The 24,701-nt window shown below is 39.6% G+C and overlaps 1 protein-coding gene across 8 annotated transcripts in view; it reads left to right on the top strand.

Annotated features, from left to right (window-relative positions):
• Positions 1-4,543: 4,543 nt before the first annotated feature.
• Positions 4,544-24,701, top strand: part of LOC117218047 (uncharacterized) — a 170,284-nt gene continuing 150,126 nt past the window's right edge. For all 8 annotated transcript variants that reach the window (XM_033466076.2, XM_033466080.2, XM_033466079.2 and 5 more), the window contains exons 1-2: positions 4,544-4,683; positions 21,236-21,675. In XM_033466076.2, coding sequence (XP_033321967.2) covers positions 21,408-21,675 — 268 coding nt within the window. In that variant the 5' untranslated portion in view covers positions 4,544-4,683; positions 21,236-21,407. The remainder of the gene's footprint in view (positions 4,684-21,235; positions 21,676-24,701) is intronic.

Genomic DNA, 24,701 nt, shown 5'->3' with positions numbered 1-24,701 from the left:
ACGGTTACATACGTATCGCCTTACATTCGTGGATAATTATTTGGTATACATATGTTGATTAAATTTTCCAAGTAACGCATTAATTGTACGGTACGCTTTACGCTAAGGCCTGGCTCGTTAATAAATAGCAGCATTGTTCCCGGCAATGTTACTGTTCTCATATTAAATATGGAATCTATTATGCAACCTGTCTGAATTATTAATAACGCGTTATTTTCAAATCGGCGGGGCTGTTAATGAAATGGTAACACCGTGAAAGTCTATCGGTGCGATTGTTCGCGCAACCAGAAATTTAGCGTTCCGTGTCCGTGCTCGGAGATTATAAACAAATTCCTTCTAACGTTCGGAGAAATATTGATAAATAGCGTGAGAATCGCGACGCGATTTACGTAAGTATTATTTTGTAAAACTAGGTCAATTAGTGTGTGTGACACGTAGAAGAAGCCTGGTTATATTTGGTTTCAATACCGCCGACGGTTAGTTTTAACGATCCAAGACTGACCAACAAACGAGCATGATACAACATGATAGTAATTTAATGACCGAGAGTGTCTCAGAGATTTGTAACATAATCCTGCTGCTGCTCGTAAATCGGAAAATTATAGCCGACCAGAAATACTAGAGTCACGGTTAAGCGAAGAGCGAAAGAATGAAAGCACAAAAGAGATGCATCGACGAGATTTAGAAATGAAATTTGTCGAGTGTAATTTGCAAATATTTCTAAAAATTGCAGAAACCAGTCGAGACAGAAGTTCGTATAAATAAAAGTTCACCGCACAGTGTACTACCGCAGTAACAAAAAGATTAAACGAAAAAATCAACATGGCCGCCGGTTAGTTCATAATCCTTAAGACTGACGAGTTTTGATAACACGTATCATGGCCGCCGCGACTTAGATCTATCTTCGCGTATCTTTTAACCTACTTCTTTGAGAGTGATCAATATTAATCCTCTTATTCAACTTAGCATGCATTGCTAATGATTTAAGCTTGAAGCTGTTGAAAAAAATTTTTAATGCGGTCTTAGCAACCAAGAAAACAGAGCTTGGTTACAATTCTTCTAATCTCCCACCACCTCGTCCGTTCACATAATTTATCCTTTCATAGCGCATTCCAAAGCGACCTTTAAACCCTTAACTTGTACGCTCGAGTTAATTCGAGCGCGTTGAACAGGACAAAAACTGTGCACACTCGAGATAATTCGAGCGGCGTTGTATTTTATGCTGCTATAATTTTTCACACTCGAATATAATCGAGAATTGAAAATAACGATGTGAAAGCAAAAAAAAATCGTTTTATTGATATTTATCATTTACATGGGATTATGAGCTGTAACACTTATTTATTCAAGAATAAAATATAGCCTTTTTCCATGGAACAAAAGCGCAGTATATCAAAATTCTCTCCACCAAAACTTCCAATCGACGGCTATATCTTCTTCTGAACTATCTTCAGAATCACTACTATACTTATTTTTATATACTATATGTTTATATATATATATATATTTTATTATATATATATATATAAATATATATATAAATAATATTATAATATTATATATTATATATAATATAATATAATATATATTATAACATATATATTTTGAAAAAAACCGGCCAAAAAGAATCAATTTTTTTAGTATATAGTATATAAAATATATATACTAATAATAAATATAATAATATATATAATAAATATATATACTAAAAAAATTGATTCTTTTTGGCCGGTTTTTTTCAAAAAAACTGTGCGTTAAGGGGTTAATCCGCCAAATATTAAATCTAGCTGCTAAATCCTCTGGAACTGACGTAACCATTATTCCTCGGCCACCGTCTTAATATTTAGATTCGAGAGGAGAAATAAAAGCGACGTAGAAAAGCCCGCGTATCCGTTTACGTTGACGCTTCGGAACAAATGGGATAGGAGCAAAGAGGAACGGAGCACGGGGAACACTTGTGTCCGTCGTTTTCCCATAATTTCTCGTTTGATCGCCATTCGCGCCGTCCGCGACGATATTTACGACTCTCGTCGTTCGTTACATACCCGAAGACACCGAGTTCGGGGCCGATTGATCACGGTGCCGTAAGTAAGTAACGCGATATCCCGCAAGGAATGCCCGGCGATACCTTTAAACGCGGAGCGGTGTCGACGGCGCACGTAGAACTTGACCCCGGCGTCGTCAATCCATCGCCGTTCGGTGTCAGTGACCTGCCTCAAAAAAAGAAACTAATTCCACAGCGGCAGCAGCATAGTGGGCCCGTTACAGACTTGGCCGCGTACAGAAAAGCGCACGGACGGATTCTGGCGATTCCGAGCGAGTCGAATCCAGAGAGAGAAAGACAGAGAGAGAGAGAGAGAGAGAGAGAGAGAGAGAGAGAGAGAGAGAGAGAGAGAGAGAGAGCCCAGTTGCTCGTTTGTTTTCGGCGGTCGGACCGCGGTATCGAATCGATCTATCGCTCCCGGGAGAGCGATCGCCCGTTAGAAATTCGTCGGGAACGGTGTCGACGTTCCAAATCTTGCGTAAAACATGACCGAAGGATCAACCGAGGGCTTCGCCACAGCCCAGTTCAATCGAGAAACGTTTATCTTGGCGATTGAATCGCGCAACCTTCGCAAGGTATACATATAATACAGGGTGTCCCAAAAATGTCTCGGAAATGGTGGATTCCTTAGGTTATTTGAAGTAACTTTTTCCTTGGCGGAAATGCAAACCGAGGCTTCGTTTACGAGTTATTAACGAAAAATGCCGACCAATAAGAAGCCGACGCGAGGCGGCCGAGCCAACGTGCCCGCGAAGCCCAATCCGCTCACTGGCTCGGCCGTCTCGCGCCAGCACAGCTCGCCTCTCATTGGTCACTTATTTTTCGTCGATAACTCGCGAACAAAGCGGCGGTTTGTATTTTCGCCAAGGAGAAAGTTGCTTCGAATGATCTCAGGAACCCTCCATTTCCCGATTACGAGACATTTTTGGGACACCCTGTATATTGCTTTTCACACGATATTATTTTATTTGATTTTATTTAGCTATCGGCGACCCGGTAGAACGACTCAATTACCCGACGGTATCGTGACTAATCATCGGCACGTGCCTCACAGCCTCAGCGATAACGTCATTTTATTTTCTTTCCTATGATATCGTTAATCCGGAAAATCGAATGAAATAATGTATTCTTGCACAAGCAGCAGAAGAAAATCCGTTTCGCGACTTAGAAAAACGTCGGCCAGCGAACATAGAGCGTTTATTTCGGCCGGCTCGAGCCGGTTCGTAAGACAAGCGCGCGCGAGCAATCTTCTCGTTCAGACTGTGCTCTTCGAACAAATCGACGGACGTATCAATTAAGCCGATTGTATTGGTCGTGGATCGAGACAACGCGCGTGGTTATCGTTCGAGCGAGGCTCGCACGCCCGCCGTGTACACGAAGAATCCTGTGTGCAAGCGATGCGCACACAGTGGTGGCGTGCACGGGCGAAAGGCCACGAAAGCGTTACCTCGAGATAACGACGGAACGATTCGGACAAGAGACGGCACTTCTTCGAAGGAGAGCGACGAGAGACAACGGCGGAGCGGAAGCGCGAATGCTGTTGCGGGTCTCCCTCGGCATCGATGCGAGATAAACGCGAAACGACGGTCGCGAGAGAGGGTCACGACGCGCGAGAGAATTGACCGATCACGGGTGAATCTGTTGGACGTACGCGCATAGAAGAGTACCAGGTGCAATATTACGTACCTACGAACGGTGCTGCGGCTAGGAGATTGGCAAGTTGTCCGCGAACGCTGCGGGCGAAACCGGCGAGTTTCTTTCGGCGTGCGTATACTCCTTGGCGCAAAGATATTTTAGTCGGTATTCCATTTAATCCTACCGCAATCTTCCTATGCGAGTCATGCACGCGGGACTCGACGAGAGTGTCCAACGGAACGACGACCACAACGACGACGACGGCGACGGCGGCGTTCCCGTCGCCGGAGAAAGAGAAAGGGCGGCAGAAACCATTTGAGGAGTATCGGCAAAAGGACAACGGACCCTCCGCGTTTCTTTGTGACGTCCAAATGTTAAATCGGTACAAGAGGCGAAGAGAAGAAACTGATCGGTAGCGAGCCGGCTTCGCGGACGCGTCCGAGGAGGGGGCCCGCGTAACCAGCCTCCGATTGGCCGGACGGTGTACCACGTGGCGGCTGTGCGCGGGTGGGGATTGGCCAGCACGGCCGCGCACCGCGGGCGAAAGCGGCGAGTTTTGTTCTAGTATTTACCCCGCGGTGTAAAGCTGGATCTCGCGCTCTCCGGTGTCCTTAAGTCACGTTCCATTGTTCGTGCCGTTTCTCGCGGGTTTCTATTTCATCGGTCGAGGGCCCCCGTTCCGCGTCCGGCAGTTCGTTACCCGGCCTGTGCTTTCCCCCGATGGTGAACCGCCCGAGAATCGTGCGCCATGTTCGCGCCGCGAGCAGCACGCGATTCACCGGCTACCGTGGCAAGTGATACGGTTTTTTTTTGACGGTCCGGAGGATCGGCCGAGTGTGGTGTGCGCGTTTAAATACCGTACCCCGGGGTCCGACGCGGTGTGTGCCCGCGGTAAAGTGTTTACGGTGCGCGGATCGTGCCATCGAGCAGGCGAAAATCCTAGAGACGGTGGTAAACGGACGAGGCGAGAGCACGCTGTGGGACCGTGGAATGCACGCTGACAGGTATCCACCGCCGCGCCGTCGCACTCGGAATTCACCGTGCGGTTCTAACCTTCTTTTCCCCTCTCTTTCTTTATCCTGGACAAAAGTCGCTTCCCTCTCGCTCGTAACGGCGTAAGCCTTGCGTGTTTACGCGGATCGTCCACCTCCCTTCGGTCTCTTCCCTTTCTATTCCTCCTTTTCTCTCGTCCTTTTTCCATCCTGCTCCGTTGAATGGTGGCTCCGTCGCCGCCTCTGCGTTTGCGTGCTGGACGCTGCCTCGCTACTTTTGACAGCTGTCACGGTTCAAGTGCGCGTACACAGGCGACTCGTTTTGTCTCGTAGAGTATCGCCGACGGGAGGGAAACGACGCATTGTCGTCAATTACTGTGCCCCTCGCCTTCCCCTCTCCTCCTCCTCCCCACCACTCCGTGGCAGCGTTCCGTTGCTTTCGAACGGCGACGACTGTTAGCGAAATAGTGTTCGAAATTTCATTTATTTATTTATTTATTTATTTATCGTTCAATCGGGGTTTGATTTTTACGTCGAGCGACGGCCGGGCCCGGATGATCTTCGACGAAAACAACGGCGCGCGGACGTCGTCAGGCGAGAATAAAAATTTCCAGTAGAGCGCTGTGTCTTTAATCTCTGTTCGTGACGTAAACGAGATAGTTGCGATTGCAAGAATGAACGGATGTTTAGTTTTGTTGTTGTTTTTTTTTTTTTTTTTTTTTTTAGATAATCGTTAATAACGCGACCGTTAGCCGATTACCGAACGTGTGTCCGCGGCACACAAAGCAGGTTATGTAAAGTGAAAGTAACTCGCAGAAACGTGTTAAAGGTTGCGATGTATGATGTAAAATCGTACATTGTAAATGCCGGTTACGGCACGCTTGATTTCCCTCGCACTTATTCGTTCGTACGAAAAGGAAAATTTCTTGACACGCGCGCGTCACCTAGATAATTGTTGCCCGTGGGGGTCAATGAGTCGCCGCCTCTCGGCCGGGCATGGTAAAGAGAATCATTTAGATATGCGGTAATCTAGCGGCAAACATAGGAGAACGATTCGAACAATCGACAAACTTCTTTTTCTCCTGCGATTCTCTTATCGGTGCACACACGTTTTCAAACGATTTTAAGTGAACTTTGCCTCTATGTTTTTCTAACATTTTGTCGTCACCGCGAGCGGTAAAACGCGCGTCGTTTGTTCAGCGCCGTTCGAAAAGCCTATGGCGACGGGCCGAATGGAATAGTTCGTGTCCCTTTCTTTGAAGTTGTCCGCCAAGGACACGTGACAAATGACGTGAGAATGCCGCTCGACCAACCGGCCACGTTTGATATTGAAACAATCGTGTTGAAATTTGTCCTTCTCGTTTTATCGCTATTTTTTTTCTAATTTTCACACCGATGCACGAAAAGACATTAGATTCTTTCCCGACTTCCGTTTGATAAATTGCTCGTCGTTGATCGCAGTTTCATAACCGGAAGCGCGAGTTCTCGACCACAAGGTTGCTTCTGCTGGTTTATTTAGTTGAACGAAAGGGGTGAAATTATTTTGCAGACTTTGGAGAATGCGATAATTTTTGTTTAAACGTGTACGAAATTCTTTTTTGTTATTACTGTCTGAAAATGTATATAGTATTCATTAATTCCTCAGAGGACATTGGCGCGTTTACCGCCACTTTAACACCGGACACAGTGGTTCTCAACTATCGCTTTTCGGTGCGGCTATATTTCTAATACAGTCAAATTTGCGAAACATGGGCCAGCTTAGCTAAAACGTGTTCCGCGTTCTCTAGTATGTCATGTTTGCATTATGACACAAGGAGTAGATACTATAATCGACGCGATCCGAATCAATTCGATAAAAAGTATGAGAGAAACTTTAGTCGATCCAATATTTATTTAATTACTGCTTAATGTTTATTTCAGAGATAAAGATTTACCTTCAACCAAGTGAATCAAAATACATTTTTGACGAATACTTGCTAGATTATTTCGTCACATTTTATAATTCCAGTAAAAATATGTTCCGATTTATTTTTCTAACGTTCACGAACGGTAGAAATTACCATTGAATTATACCACGCGAGAGATTCGATCGTTTCTTCAGGTAGTTTCGTATTTCTGCGACCAACGGCAAACAGAAAGCTTGCCGCAGTAGTTTATATTACTCTGTTTACATTCATCAGCATGCTCTGGGTTACCAGGACTCCATTCAACAGACGCGAACGAGGGTATCAATGAAAAAGTTTGTTCCTATATATGTAGATCTAAATAATGCACGCACGAAAATAGAATTTGACATTCTTGGAAATGTTTAACAATGAATAAATCTTGCACATTCCGTTATCGTAGATGAGACTTTTTCAATCAGATAGAAAATTAATTTGCATTTTTCAGACATAAGGAAACGAATTTCTTCGGTTAACAAAATTTGTATAGTTTACCCTAAGTCGCTACGATACAGTAATGTCTCTCTAATTGACGCTCGGATTGTCCACGAAAATGGACAATTTGGGAAGCGGAGATACGATTATTCGAGCCTTATAGTTATCGGCGACTATAATAATCGGCAACTATAAAAATGAGCCTCGAATGTTTCTTCGTGTACGATCTGAGCGCCAATTAGGGAGGATTTCCTGTAACAGCAAAATTAGAAAAAGCTGTTGTAATTCCAACCTTTAACATTTAAACAAAAATTCGAGTCATTTGGTTCAGTTTTAAAAAATATATTAGGTTATGTCAAGGTTATCATCAGCCTTCCGATAGACAGAGATACGAGGTAAAAGGCCTTTTTTATTGCCATACATTACAAAATAGTAATTGCAATTTTTTTGAAGAGTCCTTTACCTAATTAGAATACCACACGATTATCGAGTTCAATTACCAGCCTGTTTATTAATACTTCTAGACGTCCCGTGTCTTGCAATTGCTGCAACAAATTTTAATATTGCTCAACAATTTTTGTGCGCAATCTCAGCGCGAATCAGGGACAATTTACTGTACAGTAATGTCTCTCTAATTGACGCTCAGATTGTCCACGAAAATGGACAATTTGGGAAGAGGAGATACGAATATTTTCGAGCTTTTAGGGTCGTTTTTATGGTCGTTGATTCACAACAATTATAAAAACGGGCTACAAGGCTCGAATAATCGTATCTCCTCTTCCGAAATTGTCCATTTTTCTGCGCAATCTGAGCGTCATTTAGGGAGACATTACTGTATTATGCTTGAATGTGCACACTCGTACCAATCGGCCGCGACATATCAAACCCGGATTGCAAGAATCGGAACACACACACACACACACGTGCAACGCAATTCATTTTGAATTAGATCACTGAATCATATGATCGAAAGCACGCGTCTGTTACGTCAGAGGTATGACGCAGGAACAGCGTTAATTTAGAAAAAAAAAACATTCTGATCTCCTACGATCGTCCTCGATGCGACCTATCGTCGGTCGTCTAGATTGAGTACCGTTTGACCGTTGTGCATGATCCATAAGATCCCCGATCGAGTGTCGAAACGTTAAACCATTGTGTACGAAGTAATAAACAATGTACGAGAATTCAACACTGTTCTTTATTCAAGGAGATACAGACGCGTAAACACATTCTAGCCGATGAATTCGTTTCGTAAGGCATTGGAGCCTGACGTTTTAATGCGGCAACGTTAGAAATTCCATTCCGTAATGGAATTGTTGTAACTGAAAATTCACCGCTGAATTCTCCGCTGCGAAATTACCATTGAAGGTATTAGGCTATGGCAAGGAGAAATTGCACGTGAAGGATAGGCTTAACGCGGTTCTCGGTTAAGTAATAACCTGAGAAAAAAAAAAACTCGCGCCAACAATTACAACGGTTATGCACGATCTTTCACACGGATTATTTAATATTATCGAATCGGTAGAGAAATCTGCTTTTAAGAAGCGTATCGTGGAATTGATCTTGATCGTGAACTTCAAATTTCTTTTTCCCCCGAATGCATGTTTAAATAAATGGCGCAACAGTTTATATATACGTAGTGACAGTTTAGAATTTACTAATATTGTTAATTACATATTTATTTTGTAGAAGTTCTTCTATTTGTTCGTTATTTTCTTCTATTTTATCCTATGATATATCATTTCTTGTTTCAAGTAATTTAATTACTTAATTCATTATATTATTATATATTATTAAATATTCAAATAATATATAATAATAATAATGTATATATATTATTATTATACTATATAATATATATAATAATAATACCGATATATAATATAATAATAATAATACTATAATTATACTTTATAATATATATAATAATAATAATATATATATTATTAAATATACAAATTGCAAATTCATGCATATTTCGGTGTATCGATAAAATAGAACGTGTTTCACAGCTGCGTTATGCAAAACAATGCGCTAAATATGATATCGACCTATATCACGGTTTCTCGAAAATCAATTATTAAAATCAGCGTGTCAAAATTATATCTCTTAGCAGTCGTAGAATCATTATTCCATTACGGGCTAGAATATGTAATACCCCGACCAATCAAATTCCCGGATAAAATTGTTTTCCATTACATTGCTAATTAAGAGGTGAATGTCATTACCGGGACATCATGTCTCTCTTGGTACAGCAAAACGTATACATTTGAAATTACCAGACAACCGGTAATTCCCCCAGTCATCGCGTTTGTTGACGCAAAGATTAGCATACGCGTTATAGAGAAATTCGCCGTTTCCTGCAAAACTCTCCAGCAAATATAATTTCGGTTTTTCGTCTGCGCGATGCATGCCGGTTGTTCGATTCTGTTACAAGTACGCTGGTAACAGTAATTAATGTAACTGTGATATTAAAGTCAACGGTTTTGGGTATTTTAACTGTTTGTTTCGGAATTGTGGCAGTGAGAAAAAGAGAAAGATGAGGAGAGACAGAACGAGAGAGAGAGAGAGAGAGAGCGCGCGAGAGAGGGAGAGAGAGCGCGAGAGAGGAGAGCGCGAAAGACAGCGTGAGAGGAGGAGCGCGAGAGAGAGAGCGCGAGAGGGGAAGAGCGCGAGAGGGAAAGATGGCGAGAGAGAGAGAGAGAGAGGGCGAGAGAGAGAGAGAGGGCGAGAGAGAGAGAGAGCGCGCTAGAGAGGGAGAGGGCGAAAGAGAGAGAGTGCATGCGAAAGCGGGAGCGCGAGAGAGAGAGAAAGCGGACGCGAGAGCGGGAGCGCGAGAGAAAGAGCGCGCGCGAGAGAGAGCGCGAGAGATGGGACAGCGAGAGAGAGAGAGAGAGAGAGAGAGAGAGAGAGAGAGAGGCGGTCAATTATTCCGGAGATCGGAATAATAAAATGCATTGGTAAACGGACAGATTTCGGCGAAGTTACGAGCCAGCACAGCGTGCCGTTTCGGCCGGCTCGGCACAAAGAAATACGACGGCGATAAAGTTTTCCTCCTTTCCGCGACGAAACGCGTCAGGAGGAAGAGGACCCCGAAGGGCGACAACCTCTCGATCCTTATCCAATTACGCATGCGTAACTTCGGCCCGCGTAATTTTTGCCGCGTCGTTTAAATCCTTCGCCCCGGAGCCGTTACGCGTCCGCCTCGACGTAGTTGTGTAGATCCTTTTTTCGATCTTCCCTTCGTTTCTATACAGGGTGCATCGCGAACAAGCAAGCTAACAAACGTCTCGTGTGTCCTAAAAATCCTTCGTATAGTCTGTAGGAGTTTCTTTCGAATTTGAATAATTTATTATTGAGAAAGCAGTGGGATGTTTATTTTATTCGCATGCATTTTTTATTTTTGTTTAATTAGATTATTTAGCTTAATTATATTATTATTATATTATTAGATTATTATATATTATTTATATATAATAATTATTAATATTATTATAATAATATATATAATATATAATTAATAATTGTTAATTATAATTATTATATATTATATATTATTAATTATTATTATAGCAAATGATTAATATAATAAATATAAAGAGACTAAATATTTATAATATATATAATAAATATTAAGATAAATTGTCGATGAATTTGGAAATTGCATAACATTTTTAATCAGCTTTTGTTCATTTTGTATAAGATCTGATCGAGGAAGCAGAGCAAGCTTCGGTCTATCAATGTCGTTTATTAAAGTCGTTTATTATTGACCAGATATTTCTAAAAAATGCTTATAAATCGTGTAGCATCTTCGCTCGGTCTTCTAATTTTCGTGTAAAGCTTGCTCGAGTGGATACAGTGCGATTTTATAGTTTATTTCTTCGCGGATCGTTCGCGGCCAATTAGACGTTTCTAAAAGAAATGTTTATAAATCGTGGGCCCGTTTGAAAATCGTGCGGGGCACGTTTAACGAGTCTTTTTATGTTTGCGTAAAATTTGATTGAGGAAGTGGAGTGATGTTTAGTTTATTCGTTCGGATCATTCGGGGGCTAATTAGATCACTTTAGAAAAGGCTTTACGAGTTGTAAACGTATTTGAGATACCATTCGGCGCTTTTTAACGAGACTTTTATTCGGCGAACGCAACAGCATAATTCATAGCCCGGTTCCAATTAGCGTGTATGTATTTCCCGGGTTCCTAATTAGTCACACAGTTCGTACGTACGTATTGGCCAATATTTTGTAACATTTCCTCCATACATGTATCCCTGTATTGCAACAATTAATCCAACGAAACTGTTGCGCCTATCTATTTCCTTTTTTTTGTCCCCCCCCCCCCCCGAATGAAACAACAACGCCGTATTGCCCGATGGTAACATGGTTGTTGTTGCAGGAACATCATATTGTGTGTGCTCGCGTGCTCGGCCATCGGGTACAATTTTGCGTGATGATCCGCACTTTACTTAACGATATTAATCCGCGCGCATAAATAGCAACCGTGGAATATAATAATCCTTCGTCTATTGCGTGAAACATTATTAACTATACAATCGTAAAAGAACGTACATATATTATTTTCTGGAATTAGAAAAACATTTTCGAATTTTCCGATCGGAAAAGCGTAAAAAGATTCTAAATTCTCCAATTACGAAAGCGTAATCAAAATGTTCGAATTAGAAATGTTCGAAGAAAATTTTCACATCTTCCAATTAACTAATTCTGTAATAGGTGCTGTAAGTGGTAAAATAAGTGCAGTAAATTATCTGTAATTTTCCTTCAGCTTGTGAGCAAAAATGATGGCGGCTCTCTTTTATATATAATATAAATTATAAAAATATATATTATATAATCTCCTTTTCCCAAATCGTCCATCTTCGTTCCCAAGCTGAAGGAAAATTCGGGAGAATTTACCGCATTCTGCGAACGATCGCCGAGCGACTCGCGTCTGGCGCCACGATTTTCCATACACCCTGTATAAACGAGAAGCGTTGAAATCCCTGTATCTACCATCTGTACGGTATCTTCCGATCCCCCCCGAGGCTGATCGTTGCACCTACGCGTTTCCTTCGCGCGAGTAACGTTTTTTAATTAGAACTCAAGGGGGCGAGTTGCATCGAATAAACGGCGTGGAGAGTTATTCGTGCGAATTGTTTCGAACGCGGCACGCCGTTATTCAACTAATCCAGTGACTCCGGCGGCGTTCGAGTGAATGGGAGTGACACACTTGCTCACCGAAGATTGTACAACGTAATTTTCAATGTTAGAGAGCTCCGCGGATACTGGCTTGGTGGACATTCGAAAACAAACGGGACGCGATTGCGTACTGTAAAGGGTGTCCCAAGAATGTCTCGCAATCCGGCGGGTTCTTCAGGTCGTTCGAAGCAACTTTTTCCTTTGCAAAAATGTTCTCCGAGGCGCCGTTAACGAGTTATTAACGAAAAACGGTGACCAATGAGAGGCGAGCTCGACTGGCGCGAGGCGACCGAGCCAATGAGCGGAACCGGGCTTCGCGCGCTGGTTGGCCGGGCCGCCTCGCGTCAGCCGTACTCGATTCTTATTGGTCACTGTTTTTCGTTGATAACTCGTTAACGGCGCCTCGGAGAACATTTTTGTAAAGGAAGAAGTTGCTTCATACGATCCGAGGAATCCGCTATTTCCGGATTGCGAGACATTTTAGGGACACCCCGTACATAGAATCGACGTCTAAGTAACAGTTCTCCCACGTTTACGCTCATCCCCGATTTAGCGAGCACACGACAAATGCTCGGCTTTTGACGGACGCGTTAAACGCTCGTGAATCATTCTTATCTCCCACGAGAGCACGCCAACTAGATAGTCCCCGTGTATACATATTTGCGCATGTATTTGGAATCGTTTAATTATAAATTTTAATTTTATTGGCCCATTACTGTCTACGATTCGCCGTCGTTAATCACGAATGATTTAATTGGCTGTCGGCGCTGCTGCGGCGGTAGTCGACGGCCGCTGTTTGGAAATAATTATCGTTTATCGGAAATTCTTCGGTTTTTAGTAGAGAATTAATAGCGTTTAATAGCGTTTTCCTACCGTATTAGTTTGATTTCCACGGCATTAGTTTCGCGACTACCGTTTTAATTGTTTCGAAATTATGGTAACGTTGCCGTAATACGGAGATTAACCGTTAATATATATAAACGGCGAGCCAATTACGCGAGCGATGAAATATTGGTAAACGTTGTTGCGTTAAATGTTGACTGACATCGCGTGCACGATTTGCCATCAATTCGCTTCGGAACATTATAATTTTCGGAAATGCGTTTTCGGTCGGTGTAGCAACAAATTCGGTAAATATAAAGAGAATTCCGTAAATTGTACGTAATTATCAATATTTTGTTATTGAACACCGCCAATGATGCTGTCAAAACCTTTTTCTTTATCTCGAATTTATCGAATGTATTTTTTTGTTCAAGATGCGGGGACAATTCTTTGCTGTATATTTTTATCGTAAATTTTCTGCAACCAAAATTTCTGCAACGAGTAAAAATTTTTTTGAAATACGTCACGTTGATAAACGAGGTAGAGGAAATGTAATCGAGCAAATTGAAAATTAAGCAAATTCAAAATTGAGCAAATGAAAATCGAGCGACATTTATTCGCGAACGGGAACAGATTTGTATAATAAATATTTATAAAATTATATGCATATATATACTATATTTAGCATATATTATATATAACATATATAAATATTTAATATTTAATTTTATAAATATTTATTATATTATGCTCTCCCTCTCTCTCTCTCTCTCTCTCTCTCTCTCTCTCTCTTTATATATATATATATATATATATATATATATATATAGAGAGAGAGAGAGAGAGAGAGAGAGAGGGAGAGCATAATATAATAAATATTTATAAAATTAAATATTAAATATTTATATATGTTATATATAATATATGCTAAATATAGTATATATATGCATATAATTTTATAAATTTTATATATATATATATATTATATATATTATTATATTATTATTAACTATATTATATATTAATATGTAATATTTACCTTGAAAATCGAACAGAACGAATTTTTCTGTTGCCCGGCGACGCCATTGGCCGGCGATTTCTTAATCCGAAGACTCTCTAGCCTCGGTTCTCGAGCATTTAACGGGACCCCCCACTTACATCGCAGTATCCGAACGGATCGACTAGTCGCCGTGTAATCATAACATTACATCACATCGCAGATCGAATTGTTCAATCGTCGCGGTGGATCTCGCCGGATGAATGCAAATAATTCACCGAATCGGGAATGCCGCGGACGCACGCGCAGCTCGGTAGTGGAATTCGAAAATGAAGTTAATAGAGTACCGTTACAACCATAGCGAACACGTTCGGCCGTTTCATGTAACGGGTGCGCGCCTTGTTCCCTCGCAACAGTTGGCCTATTCCGCGCTGCCAACGGAGATAAATAATTTCGCGGTGCTCGCCCCGCACCGCGTTATTTATTCGAAACCGCCGGAATTGCGTCATCGGACTCCTTGCGTCTGCGAACGGTCGCTGGTTTCCCGCGCGATAATGTTCTTTTTTTTTTATTCTTAACTAACGCAGCGAGGAAAATCCCGACGGTATTTTATTTCGAAATATGAGCCGTTTATTTTGAAAGTGGCATAAGTCACTTTGCCGTAATGAAAAGCGGTGATTTTTTAATGTTCATACGAAATTATTTATACCGAGAAAAATATCAGTATCCTGAGATAACAAATACAAGCAAATCTTCTCGAAAGTTAGCATCCATATTTTTAAATTATTTATACTGATGTATCCTGAGATAACAAATACAAGTAAATCTTCTCGAAAGTTAGCATCCATATTTTTAAACGTGTTAAAACGCAAACCCTTAAATTTATCGACTTAAAAACAAAGTGACTTACGCCACTTTCAGAATAAGCGGCTCATATGTATGTCGCTCGTTCGATCACTATTTCTCTGTTTTCGAAGCACTGTAATTCGGCGAGGAATAAATAAAATGTTGGACGAACAATTTTGCAATGGCAATAAAAATTGTTGTTCGAACGTGGTACATTAAATTTTCGACGGTTTGTTACGACTGACTGGTCTGCGCATTTATGGGAAAAATATGCAGAATGTATGGAACGGTGAACAAATTAAAAGAAATTAAATATATTGATACGTTAATTACAGCTTCTCGAAAATTATCGAAATGATTTCAGAGGGAAACAAGATCGCATTTGGCTCCCAGGCAATTTTTATTTTGCACAAAGATCCGCTGTCTAATTACGACGTTGGCATTATTAGTGTTCAAGTTTTAATTGTGTATTTTGCCTGTTTTATTAAGTCTCCAATCTCCTATCTTTTGCAGTTTGTTCTATTAACGAGCTGTAATGATACCGCGGATTTTCTACGTTCATCGCAGAAACGGTTAGGCGAGTGCTGACGCATTATTTGAACTCGTTAAAATCATTGAAAGGAGAATTACATTTTTATTTAACTTCTGCTGCTCTCCGTTTACCGTAATAATAAATCGTATGTTTTTCTTTAGTGCCTATCGTCGAACGTTCGAGTTCTTGCCGATTGCCTCGAAAAAAATGAAATTTTAATTTCATCGAAATTGATAAGTATAAACGTTATAAAACGTCTAACAGACGCTTCGAAGCGCAAATGAACGAAGTTATGATCTTGCTTCCGAGGAGCGCGTGCGAGGGTTAAATGACATCTAGGTAGACAGACAGTTTTAATTTCCGGTCAATTAAAAAATAATTAACTTTACGCACATCGAGTTGCGTCCGGTCACTAACGAGTCAACGTCAGACTCCGTCGTCGAACTAAGCTGATGTTGCAGATCCGGATTATGCTAGCTATACAGACCGTCTATGTCCCATAATTATGTTAATACACGGAAAGGGGCGATTCCTGAGGTCATTCCAAGCAACTTTTTCCTTAGCGAAAATGCGATCCGCGGCTTCGTTCACGAGTTATTAACGAAAAACAGTGACCAATGAGAGGCGAGATCAGTTGGCGCGAGGCGGCTGCGCCAATGAGCGGAACTGGGCTCCGTGCGCTGGTTGGCTCGGTCGCCTCGCGCCAGCCGAGCTCGCCGCTCATTGGTCACTGTTTTTCGTTAATAACTCGTTAACGATGCCTCGTAGAAAATTTTTGTAAAGGAAAAAGTTGCTTCAAATCACCTCAGGAATCTCTTAACTTTTCCAGGTGTGCGTTAACATAATTATATATTATATTAAATATAATAATAAAATAAATAAATATATTATATATATATTATATTATATATTATATTATAATATAAATATGTTATAATAAATAAATATAATAATAATATATTAAATGTACCCAGATGAAATTTAAAAAGGTTTCTCGTTTATAACATCATATCAATTATAATTAGATTGAATAAAATAACGTAAAGGCTAAATAAATTCGATCTTATCATTCTTCTAAAAAGCAAGACGAGCTTTTTAATTTTATCGCTCGGCAGGTTCAGCGTTGATTCTTTGTCGCAGCGAAAGCGATAAATCGGTAAGCGGAGTGGATCGGTTATTTCCCTGCGGGCGTTAAATTTCACCCATGAAACGGCCGGTTAATTTCCCCGCGATATTGCATACCTCGTAGCCAATCGGGGGCCGCGGAATCCGCGCGCAAGCCAATGAAAGTTCCGCGAACCTCGCCACGGTTCATAAACCCCTGACAAAAGTGTTCGCGCGAACATTTCGATTCCGCGCACGCAACGTCCACGGACCGTGCGTCTCCTTTGTTACATAATTCCTCGATAGCTTCCTTTTCCAACCCGTTCTCGCCTTCGTTTTCCGTCAGCGAGCAAAAGGGGCCGGGCACGGTTTTCTGGTATCCGGTCGGAGGAGTTCGGGGAAAGAAATAGAAAAAAAATGGAAAAATGAGAAAAGGGAAAGAAGGAAAGTCGTTGAACTAAACTAAAAAAAGAGGTTCGACGAACGTCGACGAATATTCCCGTGGGATCGAAGCCCTTTCTCGATCGACGTGGAAACCGTGTGAATGAATATTTGTTACGGTACTTGATTCCTCGGGGCCCCGTCGAATGTCATGAACCCTGGACACATTTACATACGGTCATAAGAGTATCCGGCCTCGTCACGCACTCGACCGACCGGCCACCGCGTTCCCTCTTTATTTGTATTATATTCGGTGGGACGGAGCAACGTTTCGTGATTCCGCCGTGATTTAGACGGAAGGCTTGTTGCTCGCCGACTCGGCTACAGTAAATTCTCCCTAATCGTCTTTCAGTTTTATAAACAAGAATGAACTGAGCTACGATCATTCGAGCCTTGCGCCTCGGTTTTTATAATCACTGACAATCGGTAACTATAGATAATAAATATAATTAATAATATGTAAATAATATATTAATACTATAGATGATAAATATAATTAATAATATGTAAATAATATATTAATACTATAAATAATAATATATAAATGCTATATTAATGCTATACATTGTAAATAAATAATAATATATAAATTCTATATTAATGCTATACATTGTAAATAAATATTAATATATAAATGCTATATTAATGCTATACATTATAAATAAATAATAATATATAAATGCTATATTAATGCTATACATTATAAATAAATAATAATATATAAATGCTATATTAATGCTATATATTATAAATAAATAATAATATATAAATGCTATATTAATGCTATATATTATAAATAAATAATAATATATAAATGCTATATTAATGCTATACATTGTAAATAAATAATAATATATAAATTCTATATTAATGCTATACATTGTAAATAAATATTAATATATAAATGCTATATTAATGCTATACATTATAAATAAATAATAATATATAAATGCTATATTAATGCTATACATTATAAATAAATAATAATATATAAATGCTATATTAATGCTATATATTATAAATAAATAATAATATATAAATGCTATATTAATGCTATATATTATAAATAAATAATAATATATAAATGCTATATTAATGCTATACATTGTAAATAAATATTAATACATGTATGCTATACATTATAAATAAATATTAATATATAAATGCTATATTAATGCTACACATTATAAATCAATAATAATATATAAATACTACGTTAATACTATAAATAATAAATAAATAATAATCGTATCTGCTCTTTCCAAATTGTCCATTTTCGTGTGCAAGCTGAGGGTCAATTGGGGAGAATTTACAGCATGTAGAAAGCAATTTTTTGGGCCATAGTATTTCACGTTGCTACAAACAAATCGTTCGTACAATAACTTTATCGAACAGAGATTATACGGTTGTTATAAATGATAACTTTCGCTCGGATTAACTTGCCAAGTCGATCGGAGAAGAACCTCGGCGATCTCTTCCCAGGACACTCTGTATACAGCTGCCTCGGCTGCTAATTATAGTGAAGCGTCAGTCGTCCTTTTTACCTCTATTTTCACGCATTCATATCGACGCGCAAAATCGTTCGCTTCATTGAAGCTTTTAGCGCGCCGTGTACGTGGATCGCGTTCAATACGATCGAACAAAGCGACGATTTTTATTCGATTACAATCACCGCGATTATTCTGCCGTGTTGAAATTCCTTATCCGATCGAGCCACACTTTCCTCATCTCGCAATTGCAACTAGAACGGTCTCGCGCGTTTTCTACAATTTCAGTCCCATCTGCCCGATTGTCAGTCCCAATTGTTCTTCAATTCATCTCCGAAACGACAATCTAAATTTGGTTCTACATGCTCTAAGGCAGGGCTGTCAAACTCAAAAGCTAACTTTGGGCCAAATAAACAATGCTTAACTTTAGGTGGGCCGCAAAAAAAAATCAATCTTCATAGAAACAAATATTTTTATTTTGACTAGTACATTGTAATAAATAAATAATAAATAATAAATAATAAATAATAAATAATAAATAATAAATAATAAATAATAAATAATAAATAATAAATAATAAATAATAAATAATAAATAATAAATAATAAAGTTAAATTATTGTTTACGTCCTGATACTTGACATCAAAAGTGTTCATCTTGGGCCGCGAGTTTGACACCCCTGCTCTAAGGAATAAAATGAAAAAGTAGACTGTCGATTTAATGCATTTTATTGCTGTTTCTGTACTCATAAATTTTGTAAAATTTGATGATTTTTCATTTCATCTACCGAATATCGATGAAACTCTCTTTACGAATATCTTTAGATTGTTCTAATATACTTCTGGACCGGAGTGTACGCATCCAACAACGATTGAGAGGTCCTATTCCCATTATGTTTTTGATAGACGACGTCGCTGCCACGACGACCCTAATTTATGACTTATGCGTGTCCCTTCCCGTGTCCTCATGCTCTTTCCCAGGCAGCCTCTTCCACGTGACAGAGATTACAAACTTAACGCGTCAACTGTCTCGTGCGTCGTGCACATGCGACCCAATCGCTTGCAATCGTTATTGAATAATGCGAAACTTGAACGTACACGGAAAACTATTAAAACGGACGATTAGCGAGAAACTCGTTTAAACGTATATATACATGCATACATACATAATTTGTCGCGTAGCGTCGAACTCGAATTTGACGGTCGCCGCATGTTTAACCCTTTGCGCTCGGCTGGTGACTCTGAGGCACCGAATTTGTTGTTGTCGTGTTCTAAGATGATTTTTTATATCAACAGACATATATATATATATATATATATATATATATATATATATATATATATATGTATATTTTTTTTTCTATCAACATAACAAAGTTTAGATTTTTTTAAAATTGTTGAAACCGCGTAACACAACTGTCGTGTAAGTTACAAGACTGGATTTCGTATGTATGAAACGCGCATTGTCGTATAAAATAAAAATGCTACAAGTCAGAAAAATTATTTTAGCTTTACAGTTGAAATAGCTTCATAGAGTGCAAAGGGTTAAACGTTTCAAAATCATATAAATTTCTCTAAAGAAGGAGAACAGTTCAAAAAGAAAAATTATTGTGACATTTCACATATTGTCTTGCCTTCTTTTCTTTCTGTCTAAACTAGTGTCATTATAGTTATAACGAACTGTTAGAAGATAAGCAATATTGAAAAGAAATGTTCGAATAGTTTATCTTGTATTTTTTCTTAATTTCATTGCAACTTGAAAAAGATATTTTTCAATATTTATTTAACACCAGCATTGCTCTGTCAATGAATACGAATGAAATTAGCGTACAGATTTCTATAAATATATGAAATAAAAAGAGAGATATCTTGCTTTTAAAACCGTATAAATTTCTTTAAAGAAAGAAGTTAAAAAAGAAAAATTCTTATGAGACATTTAATATATTCTCTTGCCTTCTCTTTTTCTGTCTAAGCTTGTGCATTACAGTTACAACGAATTATTAGAAAATAAAGAACCTTAAAAAGAAAGTTTAAACAGTTTACTTTGTATTTTTTCTTAACTTCATCGCGAAAAAGATATTTTTCAATGTTTATTTAACATCAACATTACTCCATAAATCTGTTACGAATGAAATTAGCGTCCAGATTCCTATAAATGTATGAAATAAAAAAATAGAGATATCTTACTTTTAAAACCGTATAAATTTCTTTAAAGAAAGAACGAAGTTAAAAGAGAAAAATTATTATATATGACATTTAATATGTTCTCTTGCCTTCTGCTTTCTGTCTAAGCTTGTGCATTACAGTTACAACGAATCATTAGAAAATAAAGAACATTAAAAAGAAAAGATTAAACAATTTACTTCGTATCTTTTCTTAACTTCATCGCGAGAAAGATATTTTTCACTACATATTTAACATCAACATCGCACCATAAATCTGTTACGAATGAAATGATCGTCCACAGATATATTAAACAAAAATAGCGACATCTTACTTTTATTTAATGCAAACTGATCGCAACAGAGATACGCGCCAAATTAGCGCGAATCGTCCGCGAATAGTCGACGCGTGCGTTCGATAATAAATCGCGAGCGATCAACGCCGGCTAGACTCTTGTTGAACGAATAAATTATCGAAAGACGAGCTTCGCGGCCCGGTTGCCAAAAAATCGGAGCCTCGTTTTGCTCAAGGGCGAACCGGCGGAGGTCGGTGGACGCGAACGTGTGCGAGCTCGTGTCGAAGATTTCGTGGTCGTTGTTGCAGAGAAAGAAACCGGAAGGAGGGTAACGGGCACGGAGCGACGAACCAGAGGAAAGAAGCGGAGTATGAGGGCCCCGGAGGAAAAACGGAAAGCACGTTCACAGCTCGGCGAAGCGGTTAATGATTGGGAGTCACCGAACACAGCTGGCCACGTTGCTGTCCCCTGCAGCTGGAGATGAGCACGAAGGAGGAGGTGCGCTCGTCGACGACGACGACGACGACGACGACGACGTCTGCGAACACGAGCACGGCCACGATCGTCGGGCTGCCGTCGTCGCCGATGATCGATGCCGCGGCCGAGGAGGACGAGGAGCCGCCGACCTTGGGCGATTCCGGCGACATGGATCTGGTGAACGGGCCGAATCCGTGGCTTCCGGCCTACGGGTTCCAGCTGCAACATCACTCCCATTTCCAACCCACGCACGAGGATCTACGGGCTAATGGTTTGTACTGTTACCGCTTCACTTTCTCTGTCTAGTTTAACAATGCACCGCGGTGCACGCGCGCGCGCGCGCTCTGCGACGATCCGCGATTAACGCGATTCGGATCGATCGAGGAAAAATTCGGGATTTGGAAAGTTCCGAGCGATCTTTCGAAGTTCGTGCGTTTTGCTGGGCATTGCTTTGGCGCGGCTGCGGTCGGTATGTTAACGGAAACGTTCGTTTTTACGGTGGCCCGCGCCTTTTACGGTGTTCGTACGCCTTTTGAAACGCGGCGATTGCTTTAAAAGTGAACTGAATGACTCGACGGTGATTTTTTAGATGACGGAGGGACTGGTCTGTTAGACGGTGGCTAAAAAGCTTTTATTTTTAATTTTTCTATTAGTTAGGATGGAAGGAAGAATTAAATAGCCTTGCTTTTTTAACCTTTTTTTATCTGAGTCTATAACGAGAATTTAAAATATGCCTTTTGTAGATCTCATTTTTTTTCAATATGCATATAGGTTACTGAGAGCTATGGGAGACGGTTTTTTAACACTAGATTTTAACGCTGATTTTTTAATTTACGATTGTTCGTATCGCGAAGTAGACGTATTCGAAAGCATTCGAAAGTATTACGCCTTTGGAAATAGAATAACCTTTTTGGAATTGAATCGAGCGAGTTTAACCTTTTTGGAATTTGAACATTTTTCGAGGGGATTTTTTTCGAATTCTTTTCAACGAGAATAACCTTTTTGGAATTCGAATATTTTGTTAGAGGGATTGTTTTATCGCGTATACGGTCTGTAAAAAATTGGTTGATCGTAAAGTATCTTGGAAAGCTTCATTCCGGAAAGCGTGCGAAGATATTGTTGCTCGAAGACGAAACACAGGGTACATCAGAATCCACTTAGCCAAGAAAGGGTGTAATCCATTATCTCTTTCGAAAGACGGAATCAAAGTTCAGGAAATTGTTTGGCTGGCCAATGAATCAGGTTCGGCGACATGGGATGATGACGCGGAGCGATGACGTAGGACAGGAACGACTTCGAACATGTTTATAGTAATGCGGACTATATTTCATTATTATTAATGCTTCGCCAACGTGTTTGCACAGTTTTATTTAAATATAGATTACAAATGATGATTGAATTGCAAGTTTCGCGCCTGGAACGTGGTATCGAAATCTTCTCGCGCACGTTCTAGCACATAATCGTTCTTAAAAGCGTCAATGAAGTCATTGTCTGTATTCATTTTAAATCGGTGACTCTCGCGAGCTGAAATTAAAATTCTTTGTGTTTAGCATCATTCTTGTAGAATAATTCGCGCGTGTATACAGATTCGAATATAATTCTCTCCGATTTTACTTCAGCTTTCAAACAAACAAATGGACAATTCGGGAAGAGGAGAATACGATTATTCGAGCCTCGAGTCACGCTTTTATAGTTGCCGATTGTCAATAATAATTTTTAACCTTTAATTTAACCTTGACATAAATTTGACATAACCTTCAGCTTCCAAACCAAAAAGTGGACAATTCGGGAAAAGGAGAATACGATTATTCGAGCCTCGAGGCTCGCTTTTATAGTTGCCGATTGTCGACAATAATTTTTAACCTTTAATTTAACCTTGACATAACTTTGACATAACCTTCAGCTTCCAAACCAAAAAGTGGACAATTCGGGAAGAGGAGAATACGATTATTCGAGCCTCGAGCCTCGCTTTTATAGTTGCCGATTGTCAATAATAATTTTTAACCTTTAATTTAACCTTGACATAACTTTGACATAACCTTCAGCTTCCAAACCAAAAAGTGGACAATTCGGGAAAAGGAGAATACGATTATTCGAGCCTCGAGGCTCGCTTTTATAGTTGCCGATTGTCAATAATAATTTTTAACCTTTAATTTAACCTTGACATAACTTTGACATAACCTTCAGCTTCCAAACCAAAAAGTGGACAATTCGGGAAGAGGAGAATACGATTATTCGAGCCTCGAGCCTCGCTTTTATAGTTGCCGATTGTCAATAATAATTTTTAACCTTTAATTTAACCTTGACATAACTTTGACATAACCTTCAGCTTCCAAACCAAAAAGTGGACAATTCGGGAAAAGGAGAATACGATTATTCGAGCCTCGAGGCTCGCTTTTATAGTTGCCGATTGTCAATAATAATTTTTAACCTTTAATTTAACCTTGACATAACTTTGACATAACCTTCAGCTTCCAAACCAAAAAGTGGACAATTCGGGAAGAGGAGAATACGATTATTCGAGCCTCGAGCCTCGCTTTTATAGTTGCCGATTGTCAATAATAATTTTTAACCTTTAATTTAACCTTGACATAACTTTGACATAACCTTCAGCTTCCAAACCAAAAAGTGGACAATTCGGGAAAAGGAGAATACGATTATTCGAGCCTCGAGGCTCGCTTTTATAGTTGCCGATTGTCAATAATAATTTTTAACCTTTAATTTAACCTTGACATAACTTTGACATAACCTTCAGCTTCCAAACCAAAAAGTGGACAATTCGGGAAGAGGAGAATACGATTATTCGAGCCTCGAGCCTCGCTTTTATAGTTGCCGATTGTCAATAATAATTTTTAACCTTTAATTTAACCTTGACATAACTTTGACATAACCTTCAGCTTCCAAACCAAAAAGTGGACAATTCGGGAAGAGGAGAATACGATTATTCGAGCCTCGAGGCTAGCTTTTATAGTTGCCGATTGTGTTTAGCATTATTCTTGTAGAATAATTCGCGCATGCACACAGATTCGAACGTAATTCTCTCCAATTTTCGTTCAGTTTTCAAACAAAAAAAAAAAGAACAATTTAGGAAGAAGAGAATACGATTATTCGAGCCTCGAGGCTCGCTCTTATGGTTGCCGATTGTCAACGATAAAAACAAGGTGCTCGAATATTCGCGTCTCCTCTTCCCAAATTGTCTCTTTCGAAATCATCCTCTTCAAAGATTCCCGGATCGCGTACAAATCTGAGCGTCGATTAGGAAGAATTTACCGTACGCATTTGCACCTCGCAGAAGAT

Source organism: Megalopta genalis, chromosome 1 (genome assembly GCF_051020955.1).
Source record: "Megalopta genalis isolate 19385.01 chromosome 1, iyMegGena1_principal, whole genome shotgun sequence".
In the NCBI taxonomy this organism is placed as follows: domain Eukaryota; kingdom Metazoa; phylum Arthropoda; class Insecta; order Hymenoptera; family Halictidae; genus Megalopta; species Megalopta genalis.
Note: the sequence above shows the minus strand (reverse complement) of the source record. Positions and strands in the feature narration are given on the sequence as shown.